Source organism: Pimephales promelas, chromosome 18 (genome assembly GCF_988280905.1).
Source record: "Pimephales promelas chromosome 18, fPimPro1.hap1.1, whole genome shotgun sequence".
Classification (NCBI taxonomy): domain Eukaryota; kingdom Metazoa; phylum Chordata; class Actinopteri; order Cypriniformes; family Leuciscidae; genus Pimephales; species Pimephales promelas.
In genome coordinates, this window is record NC_142786.1 from 10913694 (window position 1) to 10936302 (window position 22609).

The 22609-nt window shown below is 38.6% G+C and overlaps 1 protein-coding gene across 2 annotated transcripts; it reads right to left on the reverse strand.

The window, feature by feature from the left end:
* Positions 1–2712: 2712 nt before the first annotated feature.
* LOC120483702 (KAT8 regulatory NSL complex subunit 1) lies at positions 2713–22457 on the reverse strand. Of its 2 annotated transcripts, none has more exons than XM_089123129.1 (12): positions 20732–22457; positions 19532–19673; positions 15870–15940; positions 15619–15784; positions 15322–15475; positions 12896–13090; positions 12242–12357; positions 12045–12166; positions 7138–7261; positions 4672–4775; positions 3596–3764; positions 2713–3321 (listed from the first exon to the last, which is right to left on the reverse strand). In XM_089123129.1, the coding sequence occupies exons 1-12, from the start codon at positions 22411–22413 to the stop codon at positions 2995–2997; spliced, it is 3372 nt and encodes a 1123-aa protein (XP_088979255.1). In that variant the 5' UTR covers positions 22414–22457; the 3' UTR covers positions 2713–2994. The 2 variants fall into 2 exon arrangements, with proteins under 2 accessions (XP_088979255.1, XP_039534812.2); XM_039678878.2 differs by having other exon boundaries at positions 2713–3312; positions 20732–22288.
* Positions 22458–22609: the final 152 nt, after the last annotated feature.

Consider the following 22609-nt stretch of genomic DNA (forward strand, 5'->3'; position numbering starts at 1 on the left):
TTTCCCCTCCCCAATCACAATGTACAACACAAATAGCAATGGCCAGACCACCTCATTTCACATTTTTATATTAGAAATAAGCTCAAAAGGCAGCAAAAAGAGGAGCTAGCAAGAAATAAATTAGTCCAAAAAGCATCACACATCCAAGTGTGACACTTGGCAGGTTTTGCAGACCTTCAACATCTGAAGGTTCTTCTTCAGGAGCAGAGCCCTCCTCTCGAATGACATAGATGCCCATTGTTGTCTGTGCAATGAGAGACTCAGCCTCTCCATTTTCAGAGTCCTGGAGGATAAACTAAGTTGTGTCCCAGTGTGTTCCAAGATTTTGCAGCAGGCAGAATTTTTTTTCCTATTAATTCTAGACTATGATGCCAATGAGAAAAATAACTCAACTATCAATGTAAATATATCATAAGAAATTTTATAACATGAAGACAATAGGCTGACACACACTTACCACATAGGCTATTGTTCTTCAAGTGTCTTGATGCCTTTGTTGAAGCATCTCAGGAAACAATCACGTCTGGTGTTTGTCTTCATTCTCAAACAAGCATAAGAAGATCCCAAAAAAACATGTCATTAATTATTAACTTACAGTTTAAGTAAGGCTAAACTTTAAAGGGATAGTAAATCTGTCATCAATTTTGTTCAACTTTAGTTCATTTTCAGAACACAAATGAAGATCTTTTTTGATGAAATCTAAAAACTTTGTTTCTTCATTGACAGATACACAATCACCACTTTGACGCTTCAAAAAATTCATAAAGAGATTGTAAAACTATTCCATATATACGACGTTTAGAAGATGTCTTTAAGATGAAATGATTTAGACTGTATCTTAAACTGACATCTTAAATATGTCTATCAGATGTTTGTAAACAGCAGGTGCTTTCCAGATGAAGTGATCTTTAACAGACATCTTGCAGACATACATGTGCTATCTGGGATAGCTAATTTGGCTAGAAAAAAAAATAGTATTTTATAATATATCTACTATTAGTATAAATTAGTATTTTTGCTAAATATATGCACTATAGTACATATTTATTGTATTTTTTACTTATCATTAAAATATTATAAAGTGGTGAGATTTCTTTTGACCTGAATAAAATTAAATTGAAATTGTAAAATTGGTATCAAGCAATAATAAAAGCAGCAGCCTTCCAATTATTGCACCATGCTGTCACAAAAATTAATAAAATGTTTAGTTTGGTTAATACCAAATGTTTAGACAATAGCAATTGCCTTTTTTTGTTTTTTGACTGGATTATCCACCCCCCAGATGTGAGATTGAAATACAAGTAATTTTTTACTTTGAAAAGTAAGTATGTGGACATCATGACGTTTGTTCATGATGTCCAAATGAGATGCTGTCCCCCCCCCCCCCCTCTCTTCCAGTTATCATTCACTTCGTTATATGGCAAAAAAACTGTACGAATAGCCTACAACTACTACTAAATAGTAATCAGACCATCTAAAAGCGTCCGATGATGACACTACAAAACAATTTTGCAAATAAATGACTAAAATCCATCTAAAACCACATCCTTTGATTAACTTTAGGCTGCACAGCGCGAGTCCTCTTTGTGCTTGTGGAGCCCTCTGTCGGTAGGGAATAGAAAAATGGCCTCGCAAACACTTCAATTCAATTTAAACACTTCACTGTGGACTGAATCCAGTCATTGCAGATCAGTGGTTGGCACTGCATGGGGTGAATAAACGATGATATATATACAAATATATAATTTTTCTTCCGGCTTTACTAATACTGTATACATCTTTAGGACAAGTTAGGCAGAAAATAACATGCTTTGATAAATCATTAGATAAAAAGTCATAATTATGAAAAAATGCTAAATTATGAGATACTAAGTATTAATTATGATCTAAAAACTGGAAATTATTTCAGAAAAAGTAGAAATTTCAACATAATCATAACTGAGACGGTCGAAACCGACAACTCGAAATTTAACTATATTTATTACTCCATTTCAATTATGACAAAAAGTCAATTATACATCAATTTTATCTCATAATTTGGCTTCATCTCATACGACTATGACATATGATTTACCAAAGCATGCTTTTTTTTGTGGCAGGAAGTAAATACGCATCAAGCTTTCAAAGTTCTCATTTATGAGTTTATTCCTTTTATTACGTCCGCATTGTGAACATCATGTCCTTTTCGAATAGAACTTCCATTTACTTGAAACTTCTTGTGTTTTGTTGTATTCTCCTACAAACTGATGATTTTATTCACCAACACTACCCCCAGCAGTAGACCTGACTAAATCACACACACACACACACACACACACGTCACCTAGAAATCAAAAAGAAGGAGGAAAGACAGAGGTAATGTCTAGAGAGCATGTAACGGATTTTAAATGCTATGATTCATCGGCAGTATGCATACATCTCCACAGGATACATACAACACAACATATGAATAAAGTAAGTAAGTCACAGAAAATGATCACAACAAGGGTAATATGTAGTGCCTTTATAAGGAGATCAATAACTAAGAGCTACTGTATCAAATGGGGTTCGCCCTATGTTGTCACCTCTTGATCAGAAAAAATGGTTAGAGCTCAAAATGTACTGACTGAACTAAAACGCAAAATGACAGACTTTAGGCAGGTCCAAAAAAAAGAAAAAAAAAAGAATAAACAACAGAAAGACACCATCTGCTCTTTTTGGGGATAACAGCAGTCAGCTCAAACAGCATCTGTAACCGGGGGCAGGCTGGTGAAGAAGACTTGAAATGATGATGAGGAAGGACTAGAGATGCTCAATAGGAAAACTGGGCTGTTCTTGGGCAAATGAGTGAGGGTTTGAGGGAAGATTATAAATAATAGGCTCTGTGGTTTCATGTAAGGCTCCAGAGGATTCAGGGTAAGGACACACGGTGCTCATGGTTAGATAAATGGGGAGGACAGGGTCATGGTTTTGTTTTCATATTAGAGAAGGAAAAACGGCTGGACAAATAATGCGCTATGATAACGGAGAGGACGAGTGGAAGGAACGAGGAAGTGTGGGAGATTCCTGAGCTGTAGAGACTGTCGTCGGGGTGGCTGGTTTGCAGGACAGCATGTGAAGAGTGGTTCGCTCGGTGCCTGAGTGCTGCTGAGGTGGATGAGGGGTCATCGGGGAGAGCTCCAGGCTGCCCACAGAGATGCCCGAGTCCGTGCTTTGGCTGCGGCCGCTGGCGGTGCACGGGTCCTCGTCAGGCTCTGCCTCTTCCTCCTCCTGCAGCCATTGAAGTTCTGACTCCTGCAAGGGGAACGACCGGCGTTCCCATGGCAGCACAGCCTGCAAATGCTAGAGTGGATGATGAAGTTTTTAACTTCAAAACCCTGGGTTTATTATATGCATTTATATTCTAGTACAATGTAAAGAATATTAAACGCATAAATCTTTCAAGAATCACAAACAGCCCCCAAAAGCAGACTTGAGGATTTTATGATAAATGGAGAAGTAGAAAACAGCAGACTTTTTTTTTTTTTACTAAAGAATGTTCCTCCAGCTAAATAATTACCATGGTTACAGAAATAATGAAGTGTAATAGAACATCAAGTCTTCCACACACACACACCTGCTGTTCTTCCTCAGCCTGGCTGAAGGGATCTTCCGCTCCAGTACAGAAGGGGCTGCGTGGCGAGACGTCTCCTTCAGCAAAATGACTCTGCCTGGAGTCTGGAGAGCCAGGTGTCTGCTCATATCCCCTGGAGCTCTTCCCATCCCCATGGTAGGAGGAAGAAGATCTGAGGGAGGAAGTCAAGCAGAGAGTGAAATTTCGAGCAATGGCCGCAGCGTCCTGCAGTTTCACATGCTATACTTAATCGAAAACAGTTTTAAAACATGTTTTATGGTCACATATTAAATGAGAGAGTACATGGCTTATGTGTAAGCTTCAGGAACAAACCATATTTTAAACATTTGTCAATTTTAACCTATATCCTTGATGTTGAAAAGGTTCATGTGTACACAAATTTACGTATTTTATTAACTTAACTTAGACTTCTAATATATTAGCATTGAGTTTGGGGTCAGTAAGATGTTTTGAAAAGTCTCTTATTTGTTTAAAAGACAGTAAAAATAGTAATACTGGGGAATATTATTACAATTTAAAATAGCAATTTTTCCGTTTTAATATATTTGAAAATAAAATGTAATTTTGTGATGGCAAAGCTGCATTTTCAGCATCATTACTACAGTCATCAGCGTCACATGATCTTTAAAGCTAATTTTCTGCTCAAGAAACATTTCTTATTACATCAATGTTGAAAACAGTTGTGTTGCTTAATACTGTATAATCGTAGAAACTGTGATGCATTTTTTTTCAGGATTAATAGAAAGTTGAACAGCATTCATTTGAAATAGAAATCTTTTGTAACATTATGAAAGTCTTCACTGTAGTGTTAACTGATCAATTTAATACATCCTTGCTGAATAAAAGTATTGATTTATTTTTATGCTAATTTGATATTTTTAAAATTCATCATCATGAGACCTGTAGCTTATATTGGTGAAAGTGAACTAACTGACAAACCAGCTCTAACTATAAACAGTATTTGGAAAGTATTTGGAAAAAACACATTATTTTAACACAGACAACAGTTTAAACATTCTTCATCACATATGCTCTTCTTTCACACAAATTAATCTGACCTGCCCCGGCGACGTCTGCGAGCCCAACTCCCCCAGCGACTCCTCTCTCGGCTCTCACACACTGCATGGCGGCTCAGAAACAGAGATTCAGAGAGATCCTCCACCTATAGTTACATTGTAAACAAGTATGCAGTGATCACTTTGAATGCTCGAGAAAACCAAGACACAATACCAAGTGTCTTCATTAGAAAGATTGTAAAGAAAATCCCGCCTTTTTCCACTTAGAAAAACCTCAGGCTGATGATTTCCACACACTGCTTGGCTCATTTGACCTCAAAAGAGTATCTACTGCGGCTACTCACAAATCAGGTAACCAATTGTTTATTTACACGAGCTACTGCTCCACTGACCATACCCTGGTCACTCTGCTGCACACCTCAGGTCACTTCTTGATCACTCTCAACCTGCCTCAGAACACAACACACACTCCTCCACACTTCACCTTTCAGCAGAACCTACGCTCACTTTCCCCCTGTCGTCCATCCACACTTCCTTTCCCTGATCAGCTCTACACACTAGATGTAGATACTAACAGTGCAACGGATACTCTTTTCTCCACTTTAACATCCTGCTTGGACAACTTCTGCCCCCTTTCCTCAAGGCCAGCCCGGGGCACACCCTCTGCCCCCCGGTTATCTGATGTTCTCCGCGAACATCGTTCTAAACTCGCAGAGAGGAAGTGGCGCGAATCAAAAGATCCTACTGACATTGGTCTTTATCAATCCCTCCTCTCTTCCTTCTCTGATAATATCTCTACTGCTAAAACGACTTAGTATCACAACAAAATTATCAATTCTTACGACTCTCGCATGCTTTTCAAAATCTTCTCTCTTCTTAAACCTCCTCCAACCCTAACAGCTGACGATTTTGCCACATTCTTCAAAGATACAACCACCACCATCAGCTGTCCATTTACCAATTTACAAACAGAGACACATTTTACCAGCTAACGCACACGCTCTACCCTCCTTCTCTCTACTTTGAGAGGCAGAAGTCTCCAAACTCCTCCTTTCCAATCACCCTGGAACCTGTCCGCTTGATCCCATTCCCACTAATATACTTCAACTCGGGAGCCGTACTCCAATGGTTCAAGTAGGTCAGGGGTGTCAATCTCAGTTCCTAGAGGGCCACAACCCTGCAGAGTTTAGTTCCAACCCTAATTAAACACACCTGATCAGCATATGAAGTCCTTCAGGCTCATTTGAAAACTGCAAGTGTGTTTGTGTTGAAGCAGGGTTGGAACTAAACTCTGTAGGCCTGTGGCCCTCCAGGAACTGAGTTTGACACCCCTGAGTAGGGTGTCGTGGAGGGGTGTGGTGTCTAAGACCCAACATCTAGCTACTGGGGTGCCTCAGGGCTCAGTGCTTGGACCGCTTCTCTTCTCCATCTACATGACAATCACTAGGATCTGTGATTCAGAAACATGGCTTTTCCTATCACTGCTACGCTGATGACACACAACTCAAACTCTCATTCCAGGCTGATGATCTGACAGGAGCTGCTCGTATCTCAGCCTGCCAGACAGACATTTTAGGCTGGATGTAGGACAACCACCTTCAACTAAACGTTGCGAATACAAAGCTACTTGTGGTCACGGCCATCCCAACACTTCAGCACAACTTCACCATTCAGCTAGGCTCGTCATCTATAACTCCATCAAGGACAACCAGGAACCTTGAGGTTGTAATTGATGATCAATTGAACTTCACAGACCACACTGTTAGAACTGCCCGGTCATGTAGATTTGCCTTGCACAATATTAGGAGGATCATGCCCTTCCTATAAGAGCATGCTACACAACTCCGTGTCCAAGCGCTTGTTCTATCCAGACTGGAATATTGTAATGCTCTCCTGACTGGTCTTCCAGCTTGCTTCGTCAAACCTCTGCAACTTATCCAGAATGGTGCAGCCAGAGTGGTCTTTAATGAGCCGAAGAGAGCACACATCACTCCTCACCTCAGAAAATTGCACTGGCTGCCAGTTGCTGCTCGTATTAAATTCAAGTCACCGACGTATTCCTACAGAACAACCACTGTCTCTGCTCCCTTTTACCTAAACTCATTCCTTCAGACTTGTGTGCCACCCAGAAACGTGCGCTCTCCAAGTAAACGTCATCTTGTGGTGCCATTTAAAAGAGGCACAAAAACACTTTCTCTTACCATGACTGTTCCCTGCTGGTGAAATGCCTAACTCAACCAGAGCTGCTGAGTCTGTAGCCACTTTCAAGAAAAGGCTGAAGACACATCTTTTTCGGCAGCACTTGATCCAGTAATACTAACACTTTTTCTTCTATTCAATTTTTTTTTTTTTTACATGTATTGCACTTGCATATTGTTGTCCTACTGTTAGTTTAATGGCTTATATTGTTCTAATTTGTAAGTCACTTTGGATAAAAGAGTCTGCTAAATGAATAAAAGTAAAGTAAGTAAATGTAAAATAAAAAAAAACATGGAAAAGTATACACACCTCTTCCTCATTGTCCAGTCCTTCCCCATTGGGCTGGTGCTGTATATTATTGTTATTCAACGACAGGGCATGTGGCCCCTCCTGGTATTTAGAGACCCCTGAGAGAGAGTCCAGCTCTCTCCAGCTAAACACAAAACATAGTTGCACATTTTTCATCAGTAACCAAAATTAACAATAGTGCTATACGAATATATCAGCCAACATTTTAAGATGATCAACATCTGATCAAAATCATAGATCAAAATCTGCTGGCTTGGGTTTCTTCAACTTACAGGGTTCGTACAGATACTGTAAAATGAAATTTTAAAAAAGGACTTTTCAACTCAAGCACTACTTTTTTGGTTTTCAACGACTGAGATCTCAGTTATCAAACAATATCTTTTTTATCTTTTAAATTCTAAAAAATGTAAAAAAAAAAAAAAAAAAAAAATTAAGATAAACTAATAAAACAAAATGGTACAAATAATAAAGTGCAGCACATGCAATGACAGTGGCAGATTTATTTCCCTGAATATATGATTGACCTGAAGAATGAAAACTGTATTATATACGTAGATATTTATATGAGCAATAAATATCACGCTCATGAGTCATAGCCATGCAAAATGGCTCTATATTAGATTGGCTGCAGCATTAATTCAGTGTGAAAAGATTGTTTTATCAATAAAATTGAACATATAATCTTACATATATTATCCTTCAATAATTCAAGCAATTTTCAAGTATCTTTTCTTGAATATAGCTGTTGTCAAGGCAGGGTTTATGCAGGAATCATAGAGATGAATTTACTACCTTTTTTACTACCTCCAAAATATTTTTTTACTACCAACACGACATGTATTCTATGTAACGTTACGATTTTCTCAATATAATTCATAATCCCACGTTTATAATGAACAACGCGCTATGGTTATATCAAAACTGTGTCCGCAGAGGGGCGGGGAGACCAAAGCTCATTATCATTTAAAGGCATGTGCACTGAAACGGCGTGCTGAAAAGAGCTGTTTTTGAGCTGGTAAAATGAGTGTTTTCTTAAAATACGAATGAAATTCTTTAATAAAAGTAAAAATATATTACAAAGTTTTCATTTAGACCCTAAAGATTCATATTAACTTCTTCAAAAATTGCATTATATGACCGCTTTAACCCTAGAACTTTAGTTATCCTAACCATTACGTTAGCCCTTAGCCCTAATAAGGTGAATAATTACCTTGGCACTTAAAAACAAATGACACTTAACAGCCATAAACATTAATAAATATTAATAATAAAGTGTGTCACATCACACACACTTACTCACAAACACACATTCTATACACGCAGACTTAAGCAGTGAAATTACTATCCCAAAACAGCAATTTATTTCATCACATCTCTAAATGTGCTTCAAATATGGCACTTGTTTGCTCCCCTATTTTCAATTAGGGATGCACAATACCACTTTTTGCAGAACGAGACAGAGACCAATACTTTCATTTTTGGTACTCGCCGATATCGATACCCTAACCGATCCCTGAATTTTCACTGCATTTGTAACTATTAAATGTATTAGAATAATATCAGTTGGCTTAATTTGTACATCAAATATATATTTCCTTCAGATATTTTCATGCTTAATTAATCCTGCTAAAAAGCATGCTTCTGTTTCTGTCACTGTTCATTCTATTTGCTCCATCATATGATCTATCATTTATTAGCACAGCACATGTTTAGAGCCGCTCTAGTGCTGAGGATTGGGTCAGTGGTAATGTTTAGACACCAGTGAAATATCAATTATTTAATCCAATTTTGATACTACAACAAAAACTACCAGCCCAATTAATATGAATTTAAAACATTATTAACAGTAAGCAGTCAGTAACAAAATAAGAACAAATAATCGAATTACAAAGCGGACAAACAAATACAATAGAACAAATAAAAGCTACAAATAAAATAGTGTTTTTAGAGTTTTTTTGGGGGGTAGATTGGTACAAACATTTGAATCAAGTAATCAAATGAGAAAAAATTGCATATATTAGTGTATAAATTAAATATAGATGGATATTTTTGTAAATTTGAAAAGGGTAGACTATTTAGTCAAGAGCAGTGAGTAATGTATTTGTCCTTGACAATTGGTATTTGATTAACATGAAAACACAGTAGCAGGTTTATTAAAGTGCTGCCCCTTTAAGACCAAACGGCCCCATTTGAACATGGCTAACTGCGTTCACTTGAGATGTAACTGACTTTTGTTTACTAGGATACTCGCCAAGACGGCCGTTTTTACATAATTTTGTCTGAATTTGTCCGTACAAGCGCAAGACAATTTTCAGCAACGTTATTCACGCGCTGGTTTGCGCGGGCGCGCAATTTGGATGTTTGCGTTCATGGAACTTCTTGACCTGCACACGTCCAGGAATAATGTAGGGAACCACTTCATTTGTTATACATAAATCAGGTAACAGCAGGGTTGCCAACTTTTGAGTTGTGCTTGGAGTGAGATTTTAATTTTTTTTTTTTTGGGGGGGGGGGGGGGGGGATGATCACAAGATCTTGTAGGACACAATGTATAGTTTGTCCAATTTTAATTTGGCATTAGGCTAACAGTTTTACTGATTAAAAAAACAGTTTTGGGAGTAAAGTTAATAAATTATTGTTCTTTCCCATATGATTTAGTAAAACTATATTGAGACCTCTGTCCTTCTAGGGGGGTTCGGGGGCATGCTCCCCCGCAAGAAAATTTTGTACATTTTAAGGTTAAATGCATCAAATCTGGTGCACTTTGAGAGCTCAAAATTAAGAGTTTTAACCGGCTTCAAATCATGAACTGTGACATTCAACAAAGCAAAAGCCTCGACTTGTACCTGGACATAAAGAGGGATCAAACATCTTTTTAGTTATGATATAAAGTCTATGATATAAAGACTTTATGATATAAAGTCTCAGTCTCTTTTAGGATGCCAAACGATTATTATAATAATGTAATAATGATTTATATAATTATTCCTATTACGTAAAATCCATATTGGCCTAGTCTATAAATGTAGGCTGCTGTATAAATGAAAATGAATATTTCAAAAGTATATTTTACTTACACTATTGTATAGGAAAATTACAATAGTTTTGTCCTAATTTCTTCACTTGCAAGAAATAAACCCTTGAGCTTTTATTTTGGTGAAAACACCAGATGAGAAGAGAGAGTAAAAGGCAAAAGCCGGTTTCGAACTCCGACTCGGGTCGAACACGTCAAAGTTTGCTATCAGCACCTCACGCCCTCGCCCTACGCCACTGTAGATATTTAGTGAAAGATATCTTTTTTGCTAAAAAGACAGGCACGTAGTGCAAATGTACGCTCTCAACTCACGTTCAAGGTCATAGGCAGCGCAGGGTCTCTCTGTGCATCGTAAAAGCCCGTGTTGACAGTTTGTTAATATAAAGCGGGAGATTACAGTATTTTGCTCGTGCCCTGTGGGTGTTGTAGCCTAGGCAACTGTATCACGTGCCGTTTGAACTGACGCGCTACTGCGTTCTGTCACATTTAAAAGCGCCAAAACGCTCCATGTCAGGAGTAAACTTCTCTGTAGTCTGTCGGTGTCAGTGTCATCTTTTTCCGCGATTTTTCTCTGCGTCCAATCAGTAGTTAAGAGCCTGAACTTGGATATAGTAATACAAAAAAAATACAGCCCAGAAGAATGTCTAATTTAGCGTGAGATTTCTATGTTGAGCGTGAGACCGTGAGATTGAGGCTGAATGCGTGAGTGTCACGCCAGATGCGTGAGAGTTGGCAACCCTGTAACAGGTCATGTTACTTGCATATTATACGATTTAGTTTTCATCCAAATAACATGCTGAGAGAACGATCACGATTCAACAGAAGTGCGTGCGCGATCTCTCTCTCTCTCTCTCTCTCTCTCTCTCTCTCTCTCTCTCTCTCTCTCTCTCTCTCTCTCTCTCTCTCTCTCTCTCTCTCTCTCTCTCTCTCTCTCTCTCTCTCTCTCTCTCTCTCTCTCTCTCTCTCTCTCTCTCTCTCTCTCTCTCTCTCTCAGTTAATAATAAGCTAGATGATTCGTTTTTATTTTCTTTGCCATTGACATCCGACTGAACTACAAACATTCCACTGATGTCTGTTTGAAGGGATGTGCTCGACCAGCTCGGCCGTCTGTGCTGCCGCGTGCTCAATCCACTGCTCGTTTCAGTGCTCTCGCACCACAGCTAAGTTATGTTACTATATTGCGTTTAATATTCCACTAATAAGACACATCTACTTCATAGACAGTCTTATTTTTTTTTGAATAAAATGGAAACTCATACATTAAGGCAGTGATGAAAAATTTACTACCAAGTCAAATTGCATTTCCTACCTTTTACTACCTTTCAAGGGCCGTAATTTTGGTAGATTCTATTTACTACCTTTTAATACCGCGCGGAAACCCTGCAAGGGTTTTCCAGAACTTCAATTTCAAAAAGTAAAATTCAAGTACTTTAAACGAACCCTGAAATTAATAGTTCCTAATTCTTTCACATACCAAATCTACCAAACCAACTAACAGCCACATTTTAAAAAAAGGATTAGTGGCATGAATATAATATATATATATATATATATATATATATATAAAGATAAAGATAGAAAATAATTATTTATGATAGAAATGTTATTTTCTATCTTTAAGCTTCCTGTTTGGAATGTAGCTTTACTACTTTATGAAAGACGGGACACAAAGAAACAGTGGATACTAGGCACAGTGTTTGAATAATTGATGGGAAATTACTTGAAAACAAAGCTACTTTGCACAATGGCTATCTGACAGAAGGAAGGCAACTCAAAGCTAAATGTAGTAAATATAATCACTTCTTCCTGTTGTAATATTTTCGAGCAAGTACATATTCTCTGTGCTGGTTTTGAAGGTCTGCATTATCTGTACCTTGGGGTGATAATTTCCTTGTATTGCAATTTCTGTACTCGTGCTCCTAGTCCAGCCAGGCCCAAAGGCATTACCAGGTTGTCGATGTCAAACGAGCTTTCCGCTCTTCTCCTTCGCAAAGGCTGAGGAACAAGAGAGAATTAAGAAGCTAACAAAGAGAATAGTAAGTGACAATTGACCTTTTTAGCCTGATTTACCTGAGCAGGTGTGTCTGTTGCTTGGGGTGTTGCCGGCAAGATTGGCAATTCTGGAGCTCGTGGATGAAGATAGTTTGGAATAATAACACCTCGCTGGCTTCTGCACCCGGAACCACCTACAAAAGCAATTTTGTTAACTTGAAACTTGAAAACAGAAAGACTTTAAAAAAAAAAATCCTCTTATCCTCACCAAGGCTGCATTTATTACACCAATAATACAGGAAACGCACTGATGCACTGATTATTACAATTTCAATCAAATGATTTCTATCATAACATATTTTAAAATGTAATTTATTCCTGTGATGGGAAAGCTGAGTCTTTAGTGACACATGATCCTTCAGAAATCATTTTAATATGCTGATTTGTTGCTCAAGAAACAATTTTTATTATAATCAAATTAATGTTGAAAACAGTTGTCCTCAATAGTTTTGTGGAAATGTTTTTCAGAATTCTTTGATGAACAAAGTTTAAAAAAAATCTTTGCTGTCACTTTTGAACAATAATTTCATTTAATGGATCCTTGCTAAATTTAAGTAATAACATCTTCAAATGATAAAAAATAAAAAATAAAAAATGTGTATATATATATATATGTACACACACACACATTGTGTGCTTAATGATACAAGTGTAAATATACATTTCACCTACCAGGTGTGTTAAATAAAGGAGGCAGTGCATTAGGCGGACGGGGACAAACTAGTCGCCGCCTCACTCTCCCAACTCGTCCCTGGCCCCGCCTCCCCAGCCAAGAGGACGCTGATGACATGTCTGTCCACTGCAGTGAATTATGAGAATGGTGCCCGGCCAGCGGGCGTATCCCACAATGCAGTGTGAGGGGTGAATCTGCAATGGAGGAAATTCAAACCATGAAGCCATTTCATCCACAGTAGCCCCATAAACTATAAGTAGACTTAATGCACACTTACAAATATATAGTTCCTAATCATATCAGCCTAAAAAATATCGCAACTTTACATTTTCCGTCTGTCTTAGTGCACAATGTAACTATAGAAGAGTCAAGTTTTAAATAGGAAAAATATCGAAACACTTTGGTAATTTTTTTTGGAAGAAATGCTAATGGTCTTGTGCACTTCAATGATGTATGCTAAGCTATTCTAAAAGTGGTACCGCCAGAACCGGAGATCGGCTGAATGGATTCAAAAACGGTAAAACTCAACAGTTTAACTCTGGGGGAGTTGTAAAATGAGCCTGTTTCTAAAAAAAGTGGAGTATCCATTTAATACAAATCCAGCTGTTCATTGTTTGTTCATGTTGTTTGTTCATGTCATGTTGTATATGAAGAGCTCTTTTCCAAAACGCTATAAATCCATTTCAATAGTTTTCAGGAAAACTTTTTTTACCTAGACCCACACATTTTGTGAATATTCAAATTATCCTGTTTAAATGTTTTATTGGTTCAGTCTGAACATTTTGAACAATAATTATTAAATCAAACAACAATATTGTTAATGATAATTTAAAAGTTAATTTTATTTTTTTCCAAAACGCTATAAATCCATCCATTTTTTGTATCATTTTTAGTAAAGAGTCAAACCTCAAACAAATAGTACCAATTTCAACAAATGCATGAAAAAAAACGAATTATTAAAAATGATCAATATATGATAACGATATTCAAAAAAGGGATGGGCACCCCTCCATCACATGCACACACACACAGGCTACATAACATGTGAGCAAAGCGGAGCAGCATGACGCTTAAATATAAGTAAAAAAACAAAAAAAAAACAAAATAAACATAAAATATACGTTTCACATTTGTTTTTAATAATATTACATTACTTATTTTTATTATTTCATCTATGTTGAGTAGGCTATGAAAAGGGAACCGCATGAGATGAGTAAGATAGGATCAAAATTCAAAAGCTGCCCAATATCGGAAAATATTTGGAGTGCGTCAGACATGATTTTGACCACTTATTAAGTTTTGTTTTGTAGAAAGCTTGTAAATTTCGTTTCATATAAATTGTATCTTCATTTTAATAAATGTTTCATCGACAAATTGACTGGATTAATACATTAGAAGTAAATATCAGACAATATAATCAGGACACAGAGGCGCGCAGGTGAACCGGAGCGCGTCTCATAATATGAACCGAAACACCGCGATGCTTGCCTCACACAGGCCTGAGAACTAAGCTACAGAAAGCTTTAAATATTTACTTTTAAACAAAACAATTAAAAACTAAAATAAATTGGCAACTCTCTGCGTATGTAGGCTAATTCGAAGTATGCGTTTCTATAGGCCTATGCGCGTTCACTGCGAAGATGGCGAGTAAGCATCATCAACTTTATCTTTGTTGCTGACACTGACAGAAAACACTAGTTTATTAATAAACAATTCAAATGTTTCATGCATAATCATACTTTTTGCCGGTTCTTTGTGGCAAGCTTTATGCATACGTTGAAATGCGGAATAGGCAATTAAAAACGCTCATATGGTTTCTCTCCCATTTAATTAAATCAATATATGTGATTACTGATAATACAAATGGCTTAAATGATCTACTACTAGTCGACTAGAAAACTAGGACTCATTTTGAGGAATAAATGAACATAATAAACCTCTGTTCAGAGTGCCGCCGTGCTGATTGTGTAGAGCGCTCATTGAATTTGAGGATTTATCGTGTTTAGGCTAAAAACAGGGCTGGCGCTTATCGCGGCTTGGAAAGAAACTGTATCTTGCAGTACATTTTAAACAAGGAAATATAGCGATTTGGCATGAAACGTTGATGGAGCAGTGAAAGGGTTCTGTCCACAGCAGAATGACACGACAAACTCATTTTTTTTTAAAATGGCGTTTATCGCTTTTTGGAAAAGAGCTCTTCATATATATATAAATAATTTGTTTTAAGGGTCACTGTAATGTGAAAGCCACATCTGATGATTACTTTCAAGGACATCAAATTGACATTTAAAATCTCGTACAGTGAGTACTGTTGAAGTACAAGCTAAATTTAGATGGCAAAAAATTAGATAAATGATATGCAAAATGAGTTGTGTGCTTATACAATAATAATAAAGAGATGAAAGAGATAATATAAGGATCTCACCAGATGGCAATGAGAGGACAGGGTGAACGGACATATCGAGCAAAGTCTGATGCATCCACAGACCCTTCTCCTTGTCTGATGGGGAGCGAGGAGGAGCACCACCACATAACACACACACAGTTTGGGGTTCACACCAACACTGTAACGAAACCGGCTGAGAGGGAGGGACACACAAAAGGAACAATTCGGTTTTATTATCCACCTCAATGCATAATATAAAATGTAGAGCAACCGATAAATTAGTTACTTTGCATAACAGAAAGCTAGTAGCAAGGGCAACTCTGAGACTGTCTTCACCTTTGACCCCAATGCTGCACAATCTTCTAGGCGAATGAGTCTGTGACGCCGTTGCCTGAGTAACGGTCGAACCCGTGCAGCAGAAGAAGGTGGACAGGGCACTGTTTGCGGGGAGGTGGATTCTTCTGACTGCCACTTCCTGTTAGAATCCCCAGCAGAGGATAACCTTGGGGGTTGCACAATGGTACATTAAATGTCAAATCCAAAAATCTATCAGTGTGTGTTTTATGCAAGTTAAGAGGTCTACTGACTTGCAGTGTGATGTGGGGGAGGAATTTGATGCTCTGAGTGGTGTGTCAGGGCAAGAGTAAGTGGACCGCACCTGCATGAAACAAAAAGTACAGATGAACACTCAAAAACAATTATTTTTGCCTCAATTTAATTCATTAAAATAAGCTAAAATAACACGATTTTTTCATTTTAATTGTGTTCAATCAACCTAATATATTTAAAACAGAAGTTTATTTTATTCCTTACACTGTAAAAATGAATATACTTTATCTAATCGATAGAATTGTGGCAACAGATTACAAGCAATATTATTAATTATATTTAACAAATTAGAATTGAGTAATAATTAATCAAATTATTCCTTAAAATTTAACCATTTAAAAGGGTACATATCATGCTTTTAAATCATTCATTTTTTTCATAAAAATCATACCGTTGTGGTCTATGTAAAACATAACTGCAATGCTTGGGTCTGAATTCCTCATTATTATAGCTCCACAAGCCCCTTTTCTACCCCTTTTCTGATGTGCGTCTTTGAGCGACCCGTTTCAAAGCGGCCCCTTTAAATAAAAAGGAGATGCGTTATACCCCGCCCGCTCTCCAGGTCGATGAGTTCACGGTCAGTTCAACTCCCCACGTTCGGCCATTATTGTAGTTTGATTAGAGATATACGATTATATACGATACCTTCAAAGAACATTTTTATTCACACGTTAATAAAATGTCAACAACAGAAGACTTGTCCATCAAGCCTTACATATTCGAGCCGGAGCGAGCGATTTGATAAAGACGACGACGAACCTGCAGAACAACCTCTTCATATGGATGTATTGGTATGTGAGTTAACTGTTTTGTGTTATTAGTGAAAGTCGACTATTTCTCTTGTTAAAACAAGCACACTGACAAGATAAATGACTACGGTCTAATCTTACCACAAACAATCTGTATTAATAATATGATACGTTTAGAAAAGCATCAGAAAACAGCAGCTAAATGACCATTGATGAAACTCAAGAAAAGTAATACTGCAGACGTGTAACGTTACTTCAAAACAAAAACAAAGAAACACAAAGGTACTGCTAAACCATGACCACCATGTGTTTTAAGAAAGTACTTTATTTTTATTAACAATATTTACAGCTTATCGAAATGCTCTGTTCGTCGTCTCCAAAGATAGAAGGAATTTACCTCTCATTCAGACAAAGTCAATCGGTAAACCCTTCTGTATACTGGCGGAGGTTGTTGAAGTGGGAATCCTTGAAGTGCTTCAGGTCACTACATCCAAAAACCAAACATTTTGACTTGCCCTCTCGTAACTTCTGCATCATTAAGCTCGGACTACAAAATCGGAGCGAAAAATAATAATGGCGGATTGCTCGAAGTGTTGGACCGGTAGTCAATGCCCTTATTTGTCAGTTCCGCTGCAAATACGGTGACGTTATAGTTCAAAAAACATCATAGATAACAGAAAAATCTGAACAGGTTGAAAAATATGACCAAAACAGAATATAAAGATATAAACGAATCACCTGAAGAGAATAATTTCATCTTTTCTGTACTTATAAACACTCCAAATATACAACAAAATGCATTTAAGGGCTAAAAAAGTGGATTTTGCATGATATGTCCCCTTTAAAATGAGTAGAATTTACACCAAAAAATGTAACAAAAATATCTCACTAACAGACAGATGTCAAAGATAAAATTAAGAACTATTTATTTTTTATTGCCAACATTGAAGACACCTGATGTTAACAAGCAGACTCACTGAAGGAGAAAACCGTAATTTTAAAACAAACCTAAAACTACGGAGCCCGGGAAGTCACCTGTGGGGGGAAAAAAAAACAATCCAAGGCGACGGTTTTGCAATCCGTTCCCCTCAGTTTATAAACTGTACTCACAGATTCTTAAACTGTTCTCTCGGTTTAACAATTCGTGCCCACGGATTAATAAACCGTACCCACGGATTTGTGGCTCGTGCCCCAGAGTGTGCCGCATGATTCAACCCTCCTGTTTAGATGCATTGTTTTTAAAAGGACTTCACATACAAAAAAATAAATATAACACAAACACAAAGTTATAGGCCTATAAAAATAAAACATTCATAAATTGTTTTATGATTAACATAGGCCTATTCCTGTCTTAAGAGAACTCATTTAAAGTTATAAACGCAAATAATAGGCCTAATAATAATATTTAGGCTATTATTATTACATTTAATATTATTACATATTACATATTATATCTAAATAAATGCATTACATTTATTTAGATATAAGATGCTTTTATCAAAAAAAGAAACAAAGCAATTCGTCAAATGTCAGTCATAATACAGGTTAGACAATAATAATACAGGGCTGAGATTATCACAAATGCATATCCAAGTGTTTGTGCACATAAAAAAATAACATTGACTTTTTGCCTTTATTAAACATTTAAAATATTCGCAAACTAATATGAAAAAAAAACAAACAAACAGATTTTACTTTCTAAAAACTATATTTTGCCCGCAGTGCTAAATAAGAAGAGCATGTCTCAGGAACCATATAGAGAGACTTCACACAAACAGTTGGATATGCATTAAAACCTGTGTTCGTAATCTTAGCCCATTATTATTGTTTAAGACTGACATTTGACAAATTGCTTTGTTCTTTTTTTGTGGATAAAAGCGTCTTCTAAATATATGTAGCCTATGTAGCCTAAATGGATTTTGATAATTATTATTTGCATGTATTACTATGAATGAGTTCATCGAAGACAGTAATATGTTTAACATAAAATAATTTATAACTTGTAACCAAATCTTTTACAGATTTTGAACTGTATGTTATTATTAGCCTATTTTTTTTTTCGCTTATTAGGCTATACTGAGCTTTTTCCTCTAAAATGGACTTTAAAGATAAAAAGTAGCCTAAACGTTTTTTTTTTTGGAAAATGCAAGAAATTATCCATTTTAAAAAAGGATTTTAAAAACAATGCAATGCATCCCGCATCTAAACAGGACGCCATGGTTGAATCATGCAACACACTCTGGGGGACGAGCCACAAATCCCGTGAGTACGGATTACAAACCCGTGAGTATGGATTGCGAAAGCATGGGCACGGGTTACGAATTTGTGGGTACAGATTGCAAAAACTGAGGGCACGGTTTACAAATCTGAGAGCATGGATTAGGAACTCGTGGGTACGGTTTATTAATCCGTGGGCACGAATTGTTAAACCGAGGGAACAGTTTAAGAATCCGTGAGTACAGTTTATAAACTGAGGGGACGGATTGCAAAACCGTCGCCTCGGATTGTTTTGTTTTTTTTCCCCACAGGTGACTTCCCGGGCTCCGTATAAAACAAACACCGATCACCATAATGGTGACTCAAATTAATTTATGTTTTTTTTGGGGTTTTTGTTGTAAGTTTTACACATTTTAAATGGTCTTTTAAGGAATTAATTTGATTAATTATTACTTAATTCTGATTTGTTACATTTAATTAATAATATTGCTTGTAATCTGTTGCCACAATTTTTTTTGATTAGATAAAGCATATTGATTTTTACAGTGTAGTGTGAAAACTACATGAATCATGATGTTTTCCTTAACTGAATAAAGTTCGCTCAACAACTTGTTTTTTTTGAGTGAATCAAACAAAACAAATAACCCCAAAACACACATGAATACCCAGAATACCTTTCCCTGTCGAAGATGCGTGTAAAGCTCCGTCAGCGCACGGATCCGATACTCCAGCTCTGATACTTGAGTCTGAAGCCACACCCACCTGCTGCCAAGCCATGCCCTCCTCTCCGCCCACTGCCATTCTTGGCTAGTGTCACTGAAAGAGGAGAAAACAAATAGAGTATATATGATGTAATGTGTATAAAACATTTACTTATTTGGCAGATGCTTTTATTCGAAATGACTTGCACTGCATTGAACACTAACTATGTTTCTCCTTATTGTGAAGAACAATTTTTTATCTAATAAAGAACTCATGCAATGGTGCAATGGTAAGGTTCCATGGTTAAAGTTCTTCATGGAACCATAAATGCCAATAAACAACCTTTATTTAACATTGAAGGTATTCATTTTGTCAGTTCATGTGATCGAAGCCATGACCTTGCTCTACTGTTTGAGCTACAGGAATGCAAAAAAGCTTTTGCTGAATTGACGAACCATCTTCTGACCCATTTTATTCTCGACAGCCCAGAGAGAAAGGGCTTTGTAGCCTTTTAATGTGGCGGGGCATGAATCAACTGCCAGTACAGAATTTATATTGTACAGTACAGTGGTGATTCAAAGGAACAGCAACATGCAATGACTCATCTTGAAGCATACTGTATCTGTACATGCATCTGTATACAAGAAGGCAGATTGTTTGAAATGGATAGAAAAGGGTCATTTTTTACATGGATCGTCTACCCCCACAAAACAATCCCATTACCATCATCATTTACTCACCCACATCATTCCAATCCTGTATGACATCATTTCTTCTTCCGAGCACACAAAAATTATATATAAAAAAATATAATTAATAATTATATAAAAAAATATACTTTGAGGAATGATAACCAAACCGTAACCAATAACCAAACAGTTATGGTTCATTTTGATCTCCACTGAAAAATACACTGGATGTCAATGGGAACTGAAACTGTTACAGGTTTAGAATACACATGAGGGTGAGTAAATGATGACAGTATTTTAATTTTTGGGTGGACTGACTATCCCTTTAACTCTGGACATTTTGCTCCATCACCTTGGGCTTTTGTTTTTTTCTTTTTGGCATATCATAATGAAGCACTGCTGGCTCCTTTGAAAATTAAAACATGCCTTAGCTCAGGTTTAAGAGATATTAACCTGGGGCTAAGGATAATGTGGAAGGCTTACATTGATTTGTTCGACAGGGGTCTAAAGCGGCGACCTCTATTCTCCAATCCCTCATCTTCCTCACTGTCACTGTCGCCTCCAGAGCTGCTGGCCGTGTGGTCCGAGTCCAGAGCACTCTCAGCAGTCCGGAGGATCTCGCTGCAGCTCCGTGCCAGCCTGCTCAGCTCAGTCGAGTTTCTGGACATGACACTGGGCCTCCTGGGGCAGCTCAACCCCGTGCTCCTGTATAGGCCACACAGTTGCTGTGTGACATGCCTCTCCACCTGCTTCACCTGCACGGCCTGCAGGCGCCTCCAGAGGTGTTCGGTACGACCCTCCAGCTCAGCCTGTCTGCGTTCCGCTTCGCCCCTCACTGCCTCTATCTGCTCTGTGCTGGGGCCCTCAGTCCCCTCAGCATCAATGCCCACACCTGTACCGTCACTCTTCTGTGGCTCTGGCTCTGTCCCGTTAGGAGGCCCACTACCAGCCTGAGAAGGACTGATAGAGAGGGCAAACATGGGCTTTTTTACGCAGTCATACTCAGGCTCGGGGGCTTGGGGGGAGGGTTGCGATGGGAGGCTATTGTGCGGGGCACCGTTTCCGCTGACCCCGTTGTTATGGCTGGCAAGAAAGGAGCGCACCCTGTACAGTCTGACGCGCCCCTTCGCCGTCCTGGATGTGGGCAGCTGGGCATTTTCATCAGGCGGGCACGCTGCAAAATTCATTTTTTGTGCCCCGGTAGTTTTCACGCACTGGATGCGACGTAAAGATGTGCGCTTAAAAGTCTCGGCAGTGCTCGCGGAGCTCTTCACGTGAGCCACACCATTGGAACCAACGCGGGCCGCGGCGACCGAGCTGCCGCAGTACGTGCCCGAGAAACACACTCTCTTGGAAACTCGAGTGAAACTGCATCCCCGGCGCTTAATGACTGCGGGGTCGGAATTCCCGTGACCACACCTTGCAGCGGCCGTCATCATCGCGCGTTCGGTCTCGGCGTGTGCCGTGTGTCCTCGTCGGGCTCTCGCGGTGCGCACCGGCGGCAGTCTCACGCTCGGTCTGCGCTCGTCCCTCCGTATGGTAGCACTCATGAAACATCGCGCACCAGCTCCTTCGTGATTAATATTAATGCTGTTATCCTCGCCCGCTCCAGCGCTTTGTCTGCAAAAACGCCCGCGTCCTCCACCGTATTCCCCCGATTCCGTGCATTCGCCTCCCTCCCGTGTGATATCAGCAGCGCCGTTCGTAAAAAATCCGTCCTTGTTCATTATCTGGGCCGGATCCGTAACAACTGAGGTGGCATCGTGCCATTCGCGGAACGCCTGGGCCTCTGCTACGCTGCTCTCCCTGTCTGAGCTCCGCACTGGGGCAGCGCTGGTGGCCGTAGCCGCAGCGGCCGAGCTTCCGTCAACGCTTACGGGCTCACTGCAGCCTCCTCCCCCGCAGCAGCGGCTGGCGCTATGCGGACACCCGGCCCCGCAACTCTCCACTCCAGGCCCGGCAGCATTAGCGCTCATTTTATTCCGATTGCAGTAATAATACATCGCTGTGTCGTTGTCATGGCCGGGTGTGAAGCGACGACATACAACGAAGCTCCGTTCACGTAGTTTTTCGCTTTCGAAAGGAAGACGGGCTTTTCTTTTCGCCCGTCTTGCCTTTCCCTGCACTGTTGGCTGTCTCCAACACTCCCTTGTCTCACTGAGCATGCGCCATGCACTGGCACAACCTTCAGTAAAGAATTAGGGGCATTTCAATGTTCAAAACTAGTTCCCTGCACGCGCTTTGTTTTTTTCACACACCATTCAATATTGCGTGCAGTATTTAAAATAATTATATATTTTAAAATGTACAAGGTTTAATCTATCAAACTTGTCTTCAAAAAAAAAAAAAAAAAAAAAAAAA